We start from the raw sequence: 22,126 nt of genomic DNA on the forward strand, positions 1-22,126 counted from the left end.
TTCCATTTTTAGTGTTTGGGAATATGATATTAAACTCTAGTTGCAAATCTTGGCCTTTTCCATTAAGTGACCTTAATTACCTAATTATTTGATTGTGCTTCCTTTATGCATAGAATGGGGGTAATAATTGTGCCTGCAACATAGAGTTTTGGAGCAATGGAATGAACCAAATAGAGCAAGGTCTTCAGCAGAGTCTGGTAGAGGAGGTAGGTAGAAAGTAATACACACACAGGTCGAGCTGGGGTAAAGGCACTTGTCTGAAAGCCTGGATGTCTGTGACGCCTCAGGCTAGATTTATAGCAGAACTCCTGGGGCAAAGGTGAACTCCTTTATAACTCCTGAGGCCTGTTGCCAAATTGCTTATCCCAGGACACACTGATTCCCTTACATGCCGGATGGCCTTCCTGTAGTGTCAGCACTCCAGTGTTTAATCTTGCCTAATTTGCAGGAAAAAGGTGGCCTTATTTTAATTCATATTATTTTGGTAGCTAGAGAAATTAGTAATTTGCTTTTTATTCGTTCATTTGCCTTTTGAGAGTTGTCTGTTCAGGTACTTTGCCCATTGTACTCTTAATTGATGAATAAAATCATTTAATAAATGATTTTATTTATTTAATTTTTTTTTTTTAATGATTTTAAAACGTCTGTTTAATATATATTAGATTTGTACAATGGCCTCCCTGGTGTCTCAGTTGGTAAAGAATCTGCCTGCAACGAGGGAGATCTTCCCTGGGTTGGGAAGATCCCTTTGAGGAAGGCATGGCAGCCCACTCCAGTATTCTTACCTGGAGAATCCCCATGGACAGAGGAATCTGGCAGGCTACAGTCCATGGGATCACAGAGTCCGACACGGCTAAGTGACTTAGCACAGTACAGGTTTGCACATTTAATTTTCTGTTAGCACACGGGTGTGAACTGTCTTACAGCACCCTCTCCTCCTGAGTCAGCCCTGTCTACCAGCAGATCTGTTAGACAGTCCACCCTTTCTTCACTGGGTTGTGGTCTTCCATTTTATATTTTAAGATCTTGACTAACTTTTGGGTCTGATTCTGTTTTAGGTCTTACTCATCAGTGATTGATCTCTAATCTTAATCCATGCTAAATCTTTTTAATTGTACATTTAGAATATATGGAAATATCTGCTAGAGGAAGTCACACTATTCTTTTAAAAATCCCACTTACAGACATCTGTCCTTTCAGATAAAAATGATCTTATTATCTTTATAGTAGTACATGCATGTAATTAAATGTAAGAGTACTGAAATACTAAAATAAGTGGCCATCTCTCCATCCCCTCAGGCTCCTCAGTGGCAGCCTTTAGGCTCTTGATGGGTTTTTGAGTTTTTCACTGGGGCCACAAGTACCATCTTTTCCTCTTGGGCTAGTCAGAAGCTGGTCCTCTGGTGACACCCTGTGCTGGGGAGAGGGTCCAGCTGCCAGTGATCCTGAGGCCTCTGGCTGGAGTCTTAGCATCCTCTTCACTTTGGGGAAGGTTCTGGTGCTCTTGCGGTCTGAAGACTTAATCAGGTCCAGTCTGTTAGGGCTCTGGGACTGAGGGCCAGAACTCTACAGTGTGCAGGTGGGAAGGGCGTCCAGGAAGTCGGGCTTAGTTTACCCCTCCTTGACCCTTTCTCCTCCAGTCTTGGAGCAAACTGGAGTGCTTCTCAGCTCTCCTCACGGGCGGTGGGGCATCTCACTCTCAGGTCTGCTGAGTTGCTGTTTGTCTGTCTGCTTTTCACTTTTGTGATTTTGTGTCATCTTCACTACAGGTCTTTCTGTGCTTGATGCGTGTGTTCTGGAAAGATCTCTTTACTGACATCTATGTGGCATGTAGAAAGAGGATGTTTGAATGCTTGATGTTTTGTTAAACTTGCCGTCTTAACCTGGAAGCCTCTGCAGATGAATCCTTAGACCTGAGAAGTATCCAGTGATTTTGGTTCTTTGACAAGAATCGTCACGTATACATAGAGTAGTCTGTTTTCCTGAAGGGATGTGAAAAGTTACACAGACCTGTCTGTTAGCGGAGGTGTTTTGTTTGCTTGCTTAATCTTTATTAAGTCCTAACATTTCTTGTTAGGGTTCTCTGAGGTATTTATGTTTTTGTTGCTGTTGTGAAGGGTTCATCAAGTTGGCTATTGTTGGTATAAGATGGTTGTTGATTTTGTTCTTTGTATTATACCTGGCTGTTATTCTAAGAGCTTTCCAGTTTATTTTTTGGGGGTTCCTAGTTATATAATCAGTTGTATATAGTGACACTTGTATCTACTTCTTTCTAATAATTATACCTTTTATTTTGGTTTTATGGCAGACTGCTCTAGTGTTAGCCTTTTGGAATATTATAAAATACTTTTGGAACATTATCAAATAGTAATGGCAATAATGTGCAAACTTTTGTTCTTTAATAGGAAAAACAGTAGTACAGTATTGGCTTTTGTTTATCATAATTTCTCATCAGGACAGAGAAAATCTATCCTTTTATTTCCAATTTACCTAGAGGTTTTTTGTTTTTTTTTTTTTAAAGAGATAGGACTCATTTGAAAAGACCCTGATACTGGGAAAGATTGAGCGCAGGAGGAGAAGGGGACGAGGATGAGATGGTTGGATGGCATCACCGACTCAGTGGGCATGAGTTTGAGTAAACTCCGGGAGTTGGTGATGGACAGGGAGGTCTGGCCTGCTGCAGTCCATGGGGTCACGGATAGTTGGACAGGACTGAGCGACTGAACTGAACTGAGGAATGGAATATTAGCAGATTACTGTTAGCAGCTACAGTTATCACTAGTATTTCTTAACAAATCTACTGACTTGAGTCCCAAATATTAAACTGGAGTAAATCCTTCCCTTTTGAATAGTTCTTTAGAAAAATAAATTCCGTTCGTGACGAAACTGAAAGGTAACGTCACATTCGGGGCTTCGCGGTATCTCGGTGGTAAAGAATCCGGCTGCCAGCGCAGGAGGGGGACGGGTTCGATCCCTGGTCCCGGAAGGTTTCCAAATGCTGCTGAGCCGCTAAGCCTTCGTGCCGCAACTACTGAAGCCCGCGCCCCCTGAACCCTGTGCTCCTCAACCAGAGAAGCCCGTGCGCGGCCGCGCGAGAGGATCCTTCGCTCGCTGCAGCTGGAGAAAGCCCGTGCAGCAGCAGAGACCAAAGTAAAAACAAATACATTATTACACAATTATAATTATTATATAATTATAATTATGTAATTATTATAAAATAATACATTATTTTTAAAATCTTTAAAAAAGACAACGTATTTAATACAATACTCATGTTTTCTGGAATGGGGGCTGAGTGGGATTTTTCCAGGGATTTTTCGAAAGAAAATATTGCAAATTGCAACAGTCATCTCTCATCTTTATCTCTTGGCAGCATTTGATATAATTGGTCATTCCCGTTTTCATTTGACGTTCTTCAGTTGATTTTGAGGACACCACAGTCTCCTGCTTTTCCTTCTGTATCACTGACTTTTCAGTCATTTTTAAATTCTAATGTGTGCTTTTTTTCCCCCCACACAGCCGTTAATTTGGAGTGCTTAGGGCTCAGTTTTTGTAGGACTTCTGTCACAAACAATTGTAAGATTTTAATAAAATACCATGCAGCTTAAGACTCTAGGTATATACTTCCAGCTAGGGTGGCACTCTTAAACTCCTGATGTGTGTTATCCATCTCCTTTCTTGACTTGAATATGTAAAAGATACTTCACTTTTAAAGACTAAAGCAGAATTTCTGATCTTCCTCTGCAAACCTGTCCTCCCTGTAGCCCTCAGTTACTGTGTTGGGGTGGTTCTATTTTTCAGGTTATTTAAGTCAGAAACCTTGGAATCATCCTGACTCTTCTCTTTCTCTCCCACTCTACATCCAGGCTGTTAGCAGATCCTGCTGGTTTATCTTCCAGATGTTTCCACAATCCTGTCCTCAGAATAAACCCAGGAGCTCAGCCTATTTTCCCACCTCTGCTTCAAGCGCCTTCCTGCAGGTCTCCAGCACCTCCTGCCTGGGTGGTTTCAGTGGCCTCTCCTTTCACCGTCCTGACTTCCCTTTAGTATGTTATCAGCCTAACAGCTGGAGTGATCTTTTTAATACATAGGTCAGATATGCTTCAGATTCTTCACCTGCTTTCCATGTCCCTCAGAGTAAAAGTCAGAGTCTCATGATGGTTCACAAAGCCCAGTGCATTCTCTTTCCCCCACTGTGACCTCCCCTCCAGTCCTTTCCCTGGAATGGAATGCTCTCCATCCAGCCAGCCTTCCCTCCTGACTGACCCTGGAACCCTGCAGGCACATTCCCCCTTGAGATCTTTGTGCAGGGTGTTCACTCTGCCTGTGTCCCTCTGCACCTTCAGGTCTTCACTAAACTGCAGTCTCAGCAGTGATGTCCCCGCTGTTTACAGCTGCAAACTATGCCTTGTGTCCTTCGTGGAATGCATTATGTTTCCATTTTTTTGTAGCATCTAAATTACTATATGACTTATTTATTGTTTTTGGTGAATCTCCCTGTCCCTGCTAGACAATAAGTTCCATGTGGCCAAGTATTTTTATGTCTGTTCATTAATGTGTCTCAAGTGTCTGATACACAGAATGTAGTCAGTAAAATTTTTTTGAATAAATGAATATAGTCTACTTTATTTTTTTCCAATGATTTTCTTATAAAGCAGGGTAGTTGTATAGCATCTTTGGATCCAACACTGGTGATTTAGCATCCCCCCAGCAAAACAGAAGTTGCAGAACATGTATAATTCATAATGGATATAATAATACAGAGAGTGGTTATGAGGATTAAATAGGATACTGTCTGTAAAGTGCTGAACCCTGCCGGAGTGTAGGAACAGGAGGAAAAGGCCACTTAACTGTCAGAAAGCCTTAGCCATTTGCATTAATTCACATCTGAATGATATGAATTAAATTCTAGAATCTGCTCTCTTTGGCTTTCAGTTTTTAACCAATGGGGTGAGGAACATTTCAGAATAAAGGGGTCTGCTCTCCCTGGTGAGTATCAGCGATCTACGGTTTGTTTACTCTCTAACCCATCTCAGAATGGGACGCAGCCACTTGTTTTCGCTTTTCTGTTTTCTTGCTGTTCAGACATCTCCCCATCTCTAAGCCCATCTCTCTCCCCATCTTTAAGTCCTTTTTCCTCCAATGTTCTAGCTGAAATAAGTTCTTATATAAGATGGTTTTGAAGTCCTTCAGAGCCACAGAGAAGCACGTAGTTGAACATGGTATTAAATCCACAAAATCAAAGGCAGTCAGGCCTTTGGCCTCAGTTTCCCCCACAAGCGTGCGTTGTGGCCATCCCTGCAGCAGAGCAGTCATTTACAGTTCTGCGTACAGTCTCTTAGTGTCTTTGCTGTGCTTCAAATATCAGTACGTCTCAGAAACGTCAGACTCACTCTCTTTCTATAGGGCACGAAATGTTCGTGTGTTTTATACTATTGGAATTGCTGTGCAATTAAGTGGTGTCGTGTGCCAGAAGAAGATGATTTTAGGGATCATGTCGGCAGCCAAAGAATAGACCATAAACCAAAACCATGATGTGTGTCATCTCTAGAAATGCATAAACCCAGTACCAGTGAGGTAAACACAAATATGAACATTTGCTTCGATTTCTAAATTGTTTCCTACAAAACATATCTAGTTCCTTATTTTTTTTTAATCTTAATTTTTCAGTAATAGTAATGTGAGCAGGGTAGGTCCCCATATTTAGAAGGTGTAAACATTTTAGCCATGATTACCATACATATTAGAAATAAAATGTCATAAGCACCACTGTTCTGAATGCATCACTTGATGAATTTGTGTTGTCTTTGAAGCTCCAATCATTGTGTTTCGTTAAAACAAAGATTCATTCTTTACGAGTTATCACTTACAGTTTATTTTATTTTGAACTCTTAAAACAGTCAGTGCTGTTGGCCAAGGTTGAATGGAAAGCACTGCTTTTCTGCTGTTGAATTACAAAACACCCCTTAGTTTAGGCTGTTAATGGATAGCCCACTTGGAAAGCACACCTTGCTTTTTACAGTTACACACCTGGGCTGGGACCTGGGCAAGTACAATGTTTGTTTTCTTTGTGAAGATTTTCTTTTTAATTGCCACCTTTTCTTGTATTTGCCAGTTTTTTAGAAGTGGTGATTTTGCCTGTCCAGCACCAGCAAACACACCTACTCTGTAGCAAGGGGCTGGTTTTGGCCATCAGCCATTATACTGTGAGCCTCTGCAAAGACAAGGGCTTACATCTAGACCATCACCTATTTTCATACCTGTGTTCATGGGATGTGCAGTGGCAAGTCAAGTGTAGTAGTCAAACTCCATCTAGATATGTTCCTGGGAAATGACCTATATTCCTAGAAAGTTGAGAGAATAATAAAATTCTTGACTAGGGTTACAGCAAGCCTCTCTTCTTAAAATAATGTTAACGTCCACATTAAAAGTGTGAGAAGCTGCTCCCCTTGCAGGTTCAGATACCCAACAGCTGTTCTGGCTTTTGCTTTCTCTCTGGCACAGCCCTTGCCCGTCTCCAGCCCCGTGTAACACACCCACTGTGTGCACCCCAGGTCTCCCCCCCCATCCCCCGCCCCCGGTCTCTTCCCTCAGTCCTCCTGCAGCCTCAGGAGATGAGCTGAAGAGCTAGAAGCTGGCCTGGCTGCAGGAGCGGGTCTCTGGCGGCCGACTCCCCACCCCTCCGCTGGAGGATTTCAGCACATACTAGTGAACGCTGGAGAACGCCTTTATGGGAATGAGTAGATTTTCTAGTTAATGTAACACTATTGAACAAGTCTTTCTTTGGGACTATGGTATCAGCCCATGTGTACGTGAGACTCTGAGCTGTGTTGTTAGCCTCTTTCCGCTGTCCGCACCAGGAAGGATGCCTCAAAATGCCAGAGTTGGGCCTGGACTCCAGGACAGCACACAGCTCCCGACACATTCTCAAAATCCTCACCAGATCGCCATGTACTTGACCAGGAGGGTGTCGATTAGAGATGTCAAAACCTAATGGTGTTTGGATTGGGCTATAGGAAAATCAGATTCTTGAGATCAGATCAATCTGTATTTTGATTTTCTAGTCTTTCTTTAATAATAATTACTAAATGTAAGGTAGGTAGGAGAATCACAAACCTACTGACACAACCTCTAAAATCTTTTGAGAAAGTGAACACCAGCTCTTTAAGGAAAGGCAGTTTTTAAATGAAAAGTCACAGCTAGTAGATATATTCCCTTTGTTTGGACTTCTGCAGAGTCCTAACCTAAATTTTATTTCCATCGCACTGTTTTCAATTATTTAATATAGAGGAATATTTTGATACTACATAAACCACAATTAAAATGGTGTGTTGGAAGTGGAAGCAGTTTCTGTCTAATGTATCTTTAAATGAAGGCAAATGTGAACAAATTCTCCTAAATGTTGGCAACCATGTTACTACTTCTCATTTTCCTGTAGCAGAGAGCAAACTATCAGAGAGAAACTTGCTTCTTTCTTGCTGGTTTATGTGACGCTACTGGAGACAATAGTCTCCTCAAAGCTCATTTAAATTTCTTTCTTAAGATCTTTGAAGAAGATGTCTATATCTTGCAGCTTGCATTTGAATTTTCTGAGGACAGGACAAAGTTAAGGTGCCAACCAATGTAATAAAACATGGAATATTAGCTCCTTGACTGCTGTTTATTTTTTGTGGCAGAGATTGTCATTTTCTCATGTCTTCCATTCTGTCTACCTAATAGTTGAGAATTATGCTCTGGGAATTAATTATTATTTTCTGGAAGAGTAGAACCAAAAAACAGGTATGTGTAAAACCCTGACCCTGATCACTTAAAGTTTTTTTTTTCTTTTTTTTAGGAATCTTCACTAAAACTGCTAATAGCTTACCACAATTACACTCAGAGTAAAATCCAAACTCCTTATGTCAAGTGGGCATCAATGGTTCTTATACTTTTTGACTTCAGGATTCTTATACTTTTGAATATTTCAAGAAACCCAGAGAGCTCTTGTTTATGTAATATTTACTGAAATAGAAATGAAAACAAAGAAAAAATTTAAATATTTTGTTTAAAAATAAATGTTTTGATTGAAGCTTATGAAGAAAATATGGCCTCACACAGATAGCAGCTGAGCATTTTAATAGTCTTTTGAGATAATTGTGGATATTCTGATACCTCATTGAAACTTGAATGATAATTTCTTAAAAGTTGATTGCTGTGTGGAATCAACTGATGAAACCATCAGTGAACTTTCTGTATTACTCTTATACTAAAATCCACTGGTTTGCTGTATACTTTGAATGAACCTTTTACCAACATGCATGATTCTTTAATGTAATTGCAGTACTATTAGAAAATATTGGTTCACTGAGTTATGCAAATCTTTAAAATGTTGACGTGTTTCTTTATACAGTGTTAAAAAACTAATGTCACCAACTGTTCATCAGAAATGGTCTTTCAGAAGTCAGTGACAGTCTTGGGAGGCTATCAAGCTCATAGTGGCACAATCAAGAATTCCAAAATTCCAACTTTTGCTCGAAGTTTGAATTTTTTCATTTGCAATAAATAGTCAGCTCATTGCATTCATTTTTAAGAAATGTCTTTTAAATACCTAAGTGTGAATAAGCATATTTTGCATATTTTCTCAAGTGCATTGGTGTTCCATGAACTAAGTGGCTGGTTCAGTTCTCACACAATTTTTTCTTTTTCCCATGCCAACCATTCTGTTTCAGTTTCACCAGAAGTGCTTTAAGCATACTTTCCACTTCATCACATAAACTGTTAAGAAAATGTATACTCAAGGATTGAGATTTAATAAAATCAAAAGTTTTTACTGCTGCATCTCCCAGAGATTCCCCGTGAGATGGTCCATTGATTATGGCAGAAGAACACACAGTAGCTAATCTGCCTTCACACAAGCTGTTTCATCAGGGTTCCTGAGTCCCCCAAGTCCCCCAAGTATGAGTTGGGGAGGCATGGGGAAGTCAAGACCACTTGACATGCCTTTCGGTGATGTTCACTCTGGCTGCTGAGGGTCCACTGGAGTGACCATCCAGGTTTAGGAACCAGCAACTTCAGCTGTGAAAGGGAAGAAGAGTCCCTGAGCCTGGTGGTAGACCCATCCTTATGTGTTTGAAGCCCCCTTTTCTGTTTGGGGCAGAAGGCAGGGCTTTTGGTGATGCGTCACCACCGCTGGTATCACAAGGCGGTTTCAGAGGGCTTCAGTACCTATGTCAGTTACCGTCTGAACCAGTGCAATTCAGACCTGCTTAAAATACTTAATATGTTAAAACACACACACTTTAACCAACAGATGCAAAACAATGTGTTTACTTCATCCCACCTTCGAAAAAAATGTGTTCTTCCAGCCAGTTGAACTTGTTATTTAGAAATTCAAGCTATATTTTTTGCCAGTACACAATACAAGCCATTACTTCTTAGCAGTTTAATCCTACTAATGCTTTTAAAAATCGCTGCTGGTGGTAAGACGAATAAACACACCAGCAAGAGACTGCAGCCATGGCTAGGCTGTTCAGCTCCTCCACTGTTGATGGGATCATTTCCGTTAATGCTTACTCCAGTAATGTCAGATAGTATGTAAACTGAAGTTGAGAATTCTTTATTTTGGGGGAAAAAAAACAAACACATGATTACTTAACACTCCAGTTCTTTACAGTAGAGTGTTTTCGTGGAGACACGCACATGTTAAGAAGTGAGTTCTTCTGCTTGTGCCTGTGCCGTGCAGTAATCTGAAGTGTGACATTGCCCGTCCCTAGCTGTGTGGCTTGTTTGCAGGATGGGGGTGAGTTTCCAGACTATTCATATACTCAGCCCTAAACACACAAGCCTGTTTTATTACTTTGTTTGAAAATTGGGTGTGTCTAATGTAGTGGAAATTCACCCATTCAACGTTAAGTACAAATGAAACACATTTCAAAGCCACATATAAACGTCTTTTTAATTACCCATTTTTTAAGATTATTCATATGACTGCTTTCCTCCTTTCATGTGAGTCGCTGAGAATTTATTATCCTTCCTAGTTCATTAAATCACTAAAATTCTCTACTGGTGCTATGAATAAATATGCTAGACCATGAGCTGAGACCAGTTGATAAAGGCAGCTTTGTCCCGGTAACGGAGTCTTGCTCCTCATTAGCCCACACTTCTCTCTGTGTGTGTGAAGATCTGTCTTCCAGTTAAGTTTTAGATGGTAATGAAGCGAAGCCTAGGTCTGAGTGCATGTGGGGACTTGCTTTAAGTCGAGCTTTAATATTTTCAGTTGGACTAGATGCTCGGTGGATGCAGGGTTATAAAGCTGTGTTTGTGCTCAGACATGTTCAGGAAGCCTCAGGACACTGTTGCCCAGATGTCTCAGTTCTTTACTGGTGTCTCTTGTGGCTTCACCGCCCTCTGCTTCAGCCCAGGGCCAGTTGCACTCCCTGAGGCAGTCTAGGGTTCCAGGTGGATTGAGAAGTGCTGCACTCGCTCTTTCCTGCTGTAGAGCAGCTGGAAGGTGGCTGTGGGAGTGGCGCTGTTGGGTCTTGCTGGGAGGCCCTCGGGGAACTCACCTCATCAGACCACCCAAGGCAGTTGAAACGTGAGGCAGTGCGTCTTGGGGAGGCCCGGAGACCCTCCCTGTCGAGGAGTCTCAGGACTGCATTGTGAAGGACGAACGGCTTCTAACAGTGAGGATGGCAGGAAGCAGCAGGCTCATTTCAGTTCGAGAACAGTCTTGTTTGTAAAGGGAGTCAATGAAGAGGACAGGTCACAGGCCTTGGAGGCAAGTGGTGGAGATCCAGAATGCACTGCAAACTGCGGCTTTCCCTCGCCGAGAAAGGTGAGGCAGGATTTCTTTTATTTATTGTTTTTGTGGCTAGGTGCTTGGTGCACACTTCGAGCATGCTGATGCAAAGACAGGCCACCCTTCTTCCCATGATGACCTCTTTAGGAAGAGCAGCACAGAGCAGTTGGTTAAGACCTGGCCACATGCCACTTAGATACCACTTTTCATTTCCTTTTTATGCCATATTTTAAATTCTTTGGAACAGTGCTGCATTAAAGAAATGCTGACCGCGGCCAGGTCTCCTGTACTGAGCGCTCAGGGGATCGCGGCGTCCCTGCAGCTGCCTAGTGGAGTGCTTATGCGGAGGCCTGGCTCTTGTAAATTTGATCACCCTTTTCAGAGACTGTCAGCTCTGCCGTGGTTTGGTTCCAGTCATCATCATAACAGTGGCTCTTGTATGAGTCCATGCAGTTCTTGACTGTGATGAAATGGTTGCCTCTCCGAGTGTTAACTAAAACAAAAATCCCAAACCAAAAATTTGAGGTACTAACGATTAAGTTGCTACTTTTTGAAGATGTATTTTGACTTGAATGCTTTTAATTTGCTCATTGTGGTTAAGGTGCACGTGTAAATACTCTGCCTATTTTTGTGTGGTGCGGAGTTTGGGGAGACCCAAATTTGAGTACATATTTTCATGAATAGTCTTGACTTTCTAAGTGAGGCTTACTTGAGCGTTGTTTTATAAGCAGTTGTTTTATTCTATATCTCTGGGTAGTTCAAGTATTGACCTACTTAAAGAGTAGCTTTTAATTAAAAAAAAACTTGCTGAATATATTATTAGAATGGAATTTTTGTTTGAAACACCTTATTTTCTTAGTTCTGACACAGGCAATGAAACTAAGTATTCTGCTAAGTCGCTTCAGTCGTGTCCGACTCTGTGCGACCCCATAGACGGCAGCCCACCAGGCTCCCCCATCCCTGGGATTCTCCAGGCAAGAACACTGGAGTGGGTTGCCATTTCCTTCTACAATGCATGAAAGTAAAGAGTGAAAGGCAAGTTGCTCAGTCATGTCTGACTGTTTGTGACCCCATGGACTGCAGCCCACCAGGCTCCTCCGTTCATGGGACTTTCCAGGCAAGAGTGCTGGAGTGTGGTGCCATTGCCTTCTCTGAAACTAAGTATAGAAACCCCTCAACTTTAATTCTGATTAAAACAGCGTGAGAGATGGAAGCAACAAGGGGTTCTTCAGTGGTGCCAAACAATTATTCCTGCAGCGAATGGTGGCAGTCTCTGAGTGTTACTTGGTGTTGATACAGTTACGGTTATCCAACATTTACAGTCAGCGTGCCTTTATACTGTGTCCTTCAAAACATCGTGGGGGAACTGTAGACTTTAAAGCTAATTAAAAGTAGCATAAAACATATTTTTTTTATTTGGACTTAAAGCAGAAACAGATTTTACTTTGAGTTTTTGCCAGAAGCTGGTTTCTATAATAACCCTCTGTCACAGGCTTCTATTTCTATTTGGATTATTTGTTAGAAGATATTTTTGTGGCTCAGTATAGAAATGCATGTGTGTTTTTCATTTTCATTTGGTGGTCTCCACTCCAGAAAGATAGGGTAAAAGTTGGGCCTGAAGGTGCCTGGTGATTCAGATGTGTTTGTGTTTTCCTGTAGCACGGTTTCTCTCTGTGTAGCACATCTCTTATTTTTAGATCTTGTATTGTTTGCCTAAAATAACTATATTTCATTCTAGTCACATACATTATAAAAATGAAGGAAGGCATTTCATTAAATAGTAATTAACTGAGGCCCTTGTGGACATGTGTGGTGATGGTCAAAACACAAAACTGATAACTAGTCTTTTCTGTGTGGCTTTGCTACAATAGGAAATGAAATTTTTTTCTTTGAATCTGCCTTGCCTTTATCAAGAGTATCCTCCTGCTTTTACAGTGGTGAAAGTATTTAAGGTGACACATACCCTTCCTTCAGGTGTTGTGTAGTGTGTTGAGGGAGCAGAGCTGTGCTGTTGTTGCTGCTGCTGCTTAGTCGCTAAGTCGGTCCAGCTCTTTTGCGACCCCATGAACTGTAGCTGGGCAGGCTCCTCTGGCCACGGGATTTCCCAGGCAGGAATACTGGTCCGAGTTGCTCTTTCCTTCCTCAGGGGATCTTCCTGACCCAAGGATTGAACCCACATCTCCTGCATTGGCACGTGGATTCTTTACCGCTGAGCCACCAGGGAAGCTCTGGGGGAGAGGAGAAGTGAAGTGAAGTCGCTCCGTCGTGTCTGACTCTTTGTGACCCCATGGACTGTAGCCCACCAGGCTCCTCTGTCTGTGGGATTCTCCAGGCAAGAATACTGGAGTGGGTTGCCATTTCCTTCTCCAGGAGATCTTCCCCACCCACGGGTTGAATCTGGGTCTCCCGCATTGTAGGCAGATGCTTTGCCGTCTGAGCCACCAGAGCAGTGCTTATTTCTAAGTGTCATTGAGTGACTTAGAGCAAACACACATGGTGATGTGACTAGTATTTGGGAATCTTATTTTATCTTGAAGAGCATTTTCACTACCTTGTGGAGGTTGGGGAAGTTGGTTTGCAACACCTACCCTGTTAATAGGCCTTCCCAGGTGGCACCAGTAATAAAGAACCCGCCTGCCAACGCAGGGGTTGGATTCAGGGGTGATCCCTGTCTTGGGAAGACCCTCTGGAGAAGGAAATGTCAACTCACACCAGTATTCTTGCCTGGGAGATCCCATGGCCAGAGGACCCTGGCGGGCTACAATCCATAGGGTCACAAAGAGTATGACTGAGCATGCATGCACTCACCCTGCTAACAGCCGGAACTGATACAGAACACCTGGTTTGAAGGCTGTTGGGATTTCTTCTTCCTGTTCCATGTGCCCTTCGGGAAAGGGTGACTTCATCTGATAAAGCCACACATTCCTTGGTTAAGTGCATAAATGAAGAGGCCTTTGAATTTTAATGATCTGATTATGGAGATATTTTTGGTTATTATCTTCCAAATATCAGAAAAAATAAATATATGCTAGCTAAAGTAAAAAAAAATACTTAGGAAAAATTTTTTTTCTTTTGACTAAAACATTATTTTCCTCCTCTGTCAACTAAAGCCAACAGTAAACCTGGAGAAAGTTGCAGCCATGGTGGGGCAGGGCCTTCCCTTTGGCATCTCCGATGGGATTAACGTCCCCTTTGGGGTCAGAGCAGCCCCCGCCTTGGGCCTTCTCAGAAGACATCTCCTGAGGCCTGGCTTTAGTTTATCCAAAATAAGCTTTACCATGTCATCGGTTGTCAACAGTAGTAGTTGTCAGTTGAGGATTTCGATTATATATTAATACTTTATCAAATGACTACTTGATGAAAGCTCTATTATTCTGATGTAGTTCAGCCAGAATTCTGAGCCATCATCTTACCTGGTTAGCAGAATAATTAGCCAACCTAAAGAAGAGAGCCCTTTTTTTTTCCTTTTGAATTATGTATCTTTTACTTTATTTCACTGACTGTAAGGAGCCATCAGTTGTAAGTTATGCCTTTATGTACCAACAAGAACATGGAGGAGCTTAAAGTTATAGAATGCCATCAATTATAAGATTCAACCCAATTTCAGAGATGTTAAAATGTTGGCGGGGCAGTGAGAGAAAAAGGAATGTTACAATCAGTAAATTGTAATACATGTCTATATAATACATAGAGTTTTAGGTGGGTTTTGATCATAATCATAATGTTAAAATATAAAGAAGACTATATTAAATAAATCATTATTTCTGCCAAACATTATACAGATTCTTTAATTCTAGAAATCTAGATAAGAGATTATGTAGTCAGCAAGTTTACACATGAGGAAACTTAATATGAGATCACCCAGAGTACATGTAAATTAGCAATTGATTACCTGGTGTACTTTAGTACAAACTTAAACTTTACAAAAGAGATCATAGTAGTAGTCTTTTAAATATCTATCCTTAGAGTATCTTGTATGATATATTTTATATGGTCTTTTTCAGGATCACCTCATTTAACATATGATAGAGAATGATTTGGCATTTAGATGAGTTAATAGTGCAAACAAAGTACACCCAGACACAGCTATAATCATCAAATATTGTGTTAACTGTTACATGAAATTTTAAAAGAATCATTGTTTTTGCCTTCACAGAATTGTCACATTCTGCCTTTGGACAGTTTACCCAAATGTAACGTACAGTTTAAGGTTGAATGGGACTTGGTGAGGAGGAAATGACACAAAGGAAATAGCCCATGAGCTTCCTCCCTCCAGCCACACGGAGACATGCCTTGCCCGAGGATTTGTCTTAGCTTCATCATACTTGGTGCTAGAATGCACGTCGGGTCATTGTTGAGAGGCCAAACTGAGTTGCTACTGTGGACATTGCTGAGTGGCTCTGGACTGCCTGCTGCTTTGGGCTCTCTCAGGAGGAGGGCACAGCTGAGCATCTGCCAGTAGGTGGTCTTGAAGTCCAGGGACACTCAGCCTGGAGTGTGTCTTCCAGGGGCACAGTTGAGCGTTGGGTGGGACCTGGTCACAGTGCACCCCAGACATCCTGATTGAGCCTCACCTGCAGCTTCGGAAGGAGAGGTGCAGCAGCCCAGGGCCATCGTGGTGGGGCTGAACGAGCCTGCGGATGGATGAAATGTCCATGCTGTAAAGCAGGAAGATGAGGAGGGCAGGGAGCCAGATTAATCTTTGGGTGTTTGTGTTTTGAAAGATTGTATCACAAATGTTCCCTGCTTTGGGTACCATTGTTGCTAATAGTGGAAATTTACCTTTGCAGAGTGTTTTCAGCTTTTATCAAAGTGCTTTCACAGACCTGTAATCTTGCCTTTCAGGATCATCCTGAAAGGAGTGAGCTGAGCGGAATCACCCCATTTGACAGACTAGGAGAAGGAGGCTCACAGATTCTGAGTAACTAACCCTAAGGTCATGTATTATTGGCACTTACTTTTTTCACTATACTGTGTTGCCAATGCTTGACTCAATATTTATTTCCAAATTTAGCACACATATAGTCTTGTTTTCCAGCAGCTGCTGCTATCTTTAGGAACTGTCAACATTTTGTCACTTATATATGTACTTTTTCCCCTCCAAAATCACAGGCATAACTTTTGCTCAGTATTGAAGAGAAAACTAAGCAAAACCAAACACTGTTCCATCGTAATGTATCATTACTCTTCTCTGTTAGGTTCTGGAAATGTCCAGCCTACCTTCTTTAAACTTCAGTCTTGCAGTAAACCGAATACAAGTCCAGGCAGGAGTGCAGGGTTAGAGCAAGTTAAACAAGAGTTGCCAGTGCGGTTAGTTGTTGACATAGGATTTGTTGGTGCTAACCGTGAATGGCTGGTTTTCTAATTTTCATTTTGTTGGAGAGCCTGTTCTGTTACTGCTTCCCCATGACTGCTGTGCTCCTGGGTTCCTTCCTGTTACAGGTCCTCTGCATTTCTTTCCAGAAAGGGGCTTCACATTTGTCTAGCAGTTTCTTCCTGCAGGGCAGAGAGCATGTGTATGTTCATGGTTTTCATAGCTGTAAATTTGGACCTGTAGTTTTCTTTTAAAATAGATTAGAAATACAAAGATAAAGCATTACATAAGGATGTGGGGTGATTACTGTGGGCGAAAATTAGAGTGAATAGAACAGACACAGTTGAAAAAGCAGTCAGGGAATCTGTACCCTAGTCCAAACATTGCCCACAACCTAACTGTGGAGTTTTCTCAAATCCCTTCATCTTCTGGACCCCTTGCATTAAGTCATTACTCTCATATTTTTGGTTCCAAACCTTACTCAAGTCCCCCAACTGAATAAACTAGTTCAGTTTAGTCACTCAGTTGCCTCTGACTCTTTGCGACCCCATGGACTGCAGTGCACCAGGCTTCCCTGTCCATCACCAATTACTGGAGCTTGTTCAAACTCATGTCCATCGAGTCAGTGATGCCATCCAGCCATCTCATCCTCTGTTGTCCCCTTCTCCTCCTGCCTTCAGTGTTTGCCAGCATCAGGGTCTTTTCCAGTGAGTCAGTTCTTCGCGTCAGGTGACCAAAGTTTTAAAGTTTCAGCTTCAGCATCAGTCCTTCCAGTGAATATTCAGAACTGATTTCCTTTAGGATTGACTGGTTTGAGCTCCTTGCAGTCCAAGGGACTCCTTTCAGTCCAAGAGATATGAAGGTAGGGTGTCTGGCAAACCTTCCAGTGGTAAGGAAGATGAACTAAGTGAGTTTAAATCCTGTTCATAGTTTTATTATTACTGGGAATTGGATGGAAAGAGATAAAAGTGATTGAACTTTCTGGCAGTTATAAAATTATCTGAAATCCACTGCTGTTAGCTAACCTTTTAAGCTTGGCTTCTAATCTTGGTCACCCTTGCATGCCTGACACCTAATATACTGCATGATCAGCATATTGTATTTTGAGAATACTTTCATAAAAAATTGATGGGCTTCTTGACTTGACCTATTTATTTACTTTATTAGGGCAAATTAACCATGTCTCATAACAGCTTTGAAAATTCAGGACATGTAGGAACAAATGATATGCTAGACAGAAAGAAATTTTAGAGGTGAAATTTGATGGTAGATACTGGGCTGGTATTCTTTATTCTTCAACCCAGTGGGTATTCAATATTCTTTATTCTTGTAACCCAGTGTTTCTGGGTTACAGATTCAATAGAGGGAGTTTTAACTATTTGAAGTTAATTTCAAGGGAAGGAAAGAAGCCGTTATTTGTGTTTAATAAATAAACTATAGAAATAAAAGCAGAAAATAAAAGTGATATGAATATTTTGACTATTCAAATTAACCTGAGATTTCCATAACATTTTATGGTGTTCTGCATCATAAATTATTCTAAAAGACAGATATAGCTTCTCTTTTCAAAAAAATAAATGCAAACTCCCAATTTTGCCTGCAGTTTGAGGAATTTCATGGGCCCCATTAGGTTGATGCAGCCTTGTATTTTTCCTTATCTGGTGGCTCTTAATCCAGATTCCCGGTAGGAAAAAACCCTGGATGTTAAGCCTTAGAAGTCCTTAGAAATAATCTAGACCAGTGTTACTTCAGCTGTGGTCTTTAAGTCAGGTGACTGTATCAAAACCAATATTTAAAAGAAAAGAATAAAACAGAAAATATCATAGTGTTTCATAACATGCCAAGCATAAGTTTAGTTTTGTGACCTGCGTTTTCCTTTGTGTATAGATCTGCGTGTTTATGTGTGTCACTGCTAGGTCTGAAGACAAAAATAGATTTCTTATTGTGGATTGAGGGTAAAGTTTGAGAAACACCCATCAATTCTGGATGAACCTCTTCACTGTGTAGGCGCTTTAAAGGCTAAATGATTTGTTCAGACACTCTCCCTGCCGGCACGCATGCACACACACACACACAGAGCTCTCATTTGTAGTGGCTAACCAGGACTGAAGCAGACTATTTGATTGCTAATTGTGCTGCACCACAGTGCTAATTTTTTGAAAATTAACTGTGAGATAGATTATTTTAAAAATTAAGTTATTCATCTGTTCCACACTTGGCATTTTTTTTAATCCTTCATTTTTCCCACTAATTGTCTCTTTCATCACCATTTGAAATAATTTGGGCTTGAGCTTCTTTTCCTGAGTATTGAAAAGTATTTGGGGGCCTCCCCATTGGCCCTCTTAGTCTGCACATCTGAATCATAGAATCTGACTCTTAGGGGCTAATCAGAATTTCAGAACAAGACATGAAGGTTCAAAATGAAGTTATTTTGAATTATTTGTCCATTCATTTGAAAATGGAATGTGATATGTGGCCCCAGATGTTGAGAAGACCTTACAACATTCCCTTATTCCGTTATACAAACCTCATCTGTATGAGGTTTTCTCAGACTTGAATGTCATGGAAATGGCTTGGAGGGTTTTGTTGAAAACGCAGATTCTGATGCAGAAGCTGGCCGAGACCGAGGTTTCCAGCAGCACCCCCAGGAGATGCTGCTGCTACACCCCGGACCACATGAGCAGGCGCAAGTGCCATGTATTAACTGCCTCATCATCGTGGTAAGAGGGAGCTCTCGGCAAGCTTTTGTCATGGTTTTATTAGCGTTTTCATGCCTTTCCAAACTGGCTACAAACATTAAAATGTCTTTCTTGTTTTTTAAAAACTGGATTAGTTTTTGTAGTGAAAGACACGTCTTGAAAACAGCCACGCTCCTCAGTCCCCACGGCCGAGAGGAAGGGCAGGGCCCCTCTTGGCAGCGCTGTTCTAGGTGATTCCAGGTTAACACACTTTTCCAAGCTTCTCCGCAAAACTTAACTTTCTAAATAAAGAGCATTTTCTAAAATATTATATAATTTTCTTTCTTAAATTATTACGTGCACTTTCTCCTTTATTCTAGCCACATAAGAGCAGTGTTTTTTTGTAGGCACAGGTGAAGGCTGTTGAACTATATGCAAAAAATGAATAAAACCCACAAAACTACATGCTTGTGTCTGCCTATTATACTTTTTCTATTTTGTCTTTCCAGCTGCTGGTAAGTCTGTCTCAAAAGCCTTCATTTCCCTTCCATTCTAATAGATTACTTCTGACCTAAAAAGCCAGCTACTAGATTTGTTAGAAATACGCAGGGAATTATCCCCAGTCAAAAGGAGCTGCCTGGCATGGAGCCTGTTCCTGGGAGGGTGGTGGTCAGGAAGCTCAGTAGCGCGGAGCCTGCGCGAGACCCTCTGGCTCTAGTTGTATTCTGAGAAGGCAGCTCTGGAGGAACGCGCTCGCTCCTTCTCCGTGCCCTTCTGCATGAGTTTTGCTCCCTCCCTCTCTGTCGTTCTGGCTCACACACACACTCTGGTGAAGTGAATTGGAAGTGTGTTTGCGTGGGCGCACGTTCATGTGTGTGTTCACCCTGTGACTGAGAAGGCAGTACATGTGGCACAACAAACCAGGGGTGAAGAACCTGTGCTAAAAAGGCCATGGTTCTCTGCTCACAGTCTGTCCTGCAGAGGCTTTGTAAACAGGTCTGAGAATAAAATGATGACAGTAAAGAGGGCATTCCTCGATTGACTTTAGTGATTCAGAGTCCCAGGGATTTAAAGTCTGGTTTCCATTGTGCTCTGTGTAGTAGATGGTTGGTTATAACCATGACCGAAGGGCCCGTTCACTGGACCCTCACTGTCAGGCACTGGCTGTTCGGATGGCAGTGGTGCAGCGCCGGGCTGTGGTCCTGCAGGGGCGGCAGATGGGGCGTGTGTGGGGCCTGTCCGTCCTCAGCAAAGCTAGAAACTGTTGGAGGGTTCACGTCTGTGGAAACCACACAGGAGTTGGTATTATTCTGATTCAAAGCAGAGGGAACCTGTTTGCGTCTCAACTACACAGCATCAGAACATACATCATTTTGGATAGCCTTGTTAATGTGTGTTAGAATTTGAGGATTATACTCTAAAATTGTGATGAAGCTAAATGTAACCATACCATTTAGTTTGGATTTTTTGAAGTTCTGAACAGGGCCCCATTTCACATATTTTTAGTGAGTTGTAACCTTTAAATGCTGATTACCAGATTGGTCTCATTTGAATCTTATTTTTACATCTAGAATGAGTTTTATGTTTCAGTGCAGCTAAACCTGCTGGTATCATTTTAGTCTAATTAACGGTATTTTGTGATCTGGGGCTCCTATCAAAGTTCATCATAAGAGCTAGAAAACCCTGGGAGGTAAAATGAACACATGACCTCATCTCCTGTTTTGCACTAGACTCTAACTTGCATTAAAAGAGACTAAAAATGAAAAAAGAAAATTTTCATTCTTTTATTACATTAGGCGTTAATAAATGTGTTTAATATGACTTCTCTATGTGTAATCCCTCTTAGCTGGTAAAATGGAGGGCTTTGTTTGAAGTACTAGAAACTAAATGCTGCCAGGAGAAGGATTTTACTAGAAACATAGAGTAGATATCAGTCCCTAAGCTTTGTTAATTGATCCTGCTTGTTTAACCGGGGAAATAAAAATGCACGTCTGCTGAAGAGAAGTCTGTGGACATACACTCTATCTGTTTTCAAATATGTTCCGTAGGTGTTTATCTTAGTTAAACGTACAGACATATAGTAGCCAAGAGAATGCAACTGCTGCTCCTTTAACGTCAGAACTGTGCACGCTGCAATAGGTGTCACTGTTTGGCTTGGCCCAATCAGGGTTGGTGACTTCAGCTATTGGCTCTGAGCACTGGCTGTCTGACTCCATCTGCAGGGCTGTAATACCTACTCTCCTCCGGTCCATTCACCACACAACTTCAGCCGGCTGAACAGACTCACGCAGCTCCAGCACATCTTGATAACCTAATTCAGAAAACAAGCACTACGGCTCTCTCTGCCTGTCGTCTCCTCTCAGTGTAGCATTTTCAGGTCATCTAGGAAACTGGGTTATTTTTATGAGCAAATAAGAGAAACAGGAATCATAATGGGGATGTATTTAACAGAGCCAGTACTGGATAAAACTTAAAACCTGTGTCTCATTCAACATAGTAAAAAGGTCACCTTGCCTGCCTGAGAAAAGAAGCAAAATATCAGCTTGTTGGTTTCTGTTTTCATCTCAGCTCGTGCTAGCCTCTTTTCCCTGATGCTCGCACCGACTTGGGATATCTGGCTATAAAGAGAGACCTACTGTACTCATGGTAGATGACAAGGAAAGGAACATGAAATGTCTCACCTTCTTCTTGATGCTTCCAGAGACGGTAAAGAACAGGTCCAAGAAAAGCTCGAAGAAAACAAATCCAAGCAGCAGCAGCAGCAGCAGCAACAGCAGCAGCAAGTTGCCTCCAGTTTGTTATGAAATAATTACCTTGAAGACTAAAAAGAAGAAGAAGATGGCTGCTGATATATTCCCCCGCAAAAAACCAGCCAGCTCCAGCAGCAGCACTGTCCAGCAGCACCACCAGCAGAATCTCAGTAACAACAACCTTATTCCTGCCCCCAATTGGCAGGGGCTCTATCCCACCATTAGGGAGAGGTAAGTGCCGGGCCAGCATATTTACTTGAAAAGTTTTCCTGTGTTGAAGTCTCTGCTTTTACACAACCTGTAATGTATTTTAACATAAATCTGTGTTTCCTCTTTTCCCAGCAGCTTTATTGGTAATGGAAAACTGCCTTGTATCTTTTCCAGAGCAGTACAGCTGTTTTCCTCTTAGATAAAAATGTTTTTGTAAGCTGTAACATTTAAGTGACAGGGTTGTGTCTTTGGGTTATAGGAGACAGAAACCTCTTATTTGTCCTTAAGTCTAAAAAAAAGTTTGGATAACTTTTTCTTCTTAAACTTTAGTTACTTCCATGTGTTTGCAGTGATTACAAATGCAGTTGTATAGTTGGAACCTTTATTTGTAGTTTTA

At 41.6% G+C, this 22,126-nt stretch overlaps 1 protein-coding gene across 3 annotated transcripts in view; it reads left to right on the forward strand.

Annotated features, from left to right (window-relative positions):
* BTBD3 (BTB domain containing 3) overlaps positions 1-22,126 on the forward strand; it is a 33,324-nt gene that overhangs the window by 3,329 nt on the left and 7,869 nt on the right. The window contains exon 2 of one of the 3 annotated variants that reach the window (XM_070800698.1): positions 21,471-21,750. In XM_070800698.1, the coding sequence (XP_070656799.1) occupies positions 21,608-21,750 (143 nt within the window). In that variant the 5' untranslated portion in view covers positions 21,471-21,607. Of the gene's footprint in view, positions 1-627; positions 21,751-22,126 lie in introns of those variants that run through there. The other 2 variants (XM_070800697.1, XM_019972880.2) reach the window with 2 other exon arrangements.

The sequence above is a fragment of the Bos indicus genome, chromosome 13 (assembly GCF_029378745.1).
Source record: "Bos indicus isolate NIAB-ARS_2022 breed Sahiwal x Tharparkar chromosome 13, NIAB-ARS_B.indTharparkar_mat_pri_1.0, whole genome shotgun sequence".
NCBI lineage: Eukaryota > Metazoa > Chordata > Mammalia > Artiodactyla > Bovidae > Bos > Bos indicus.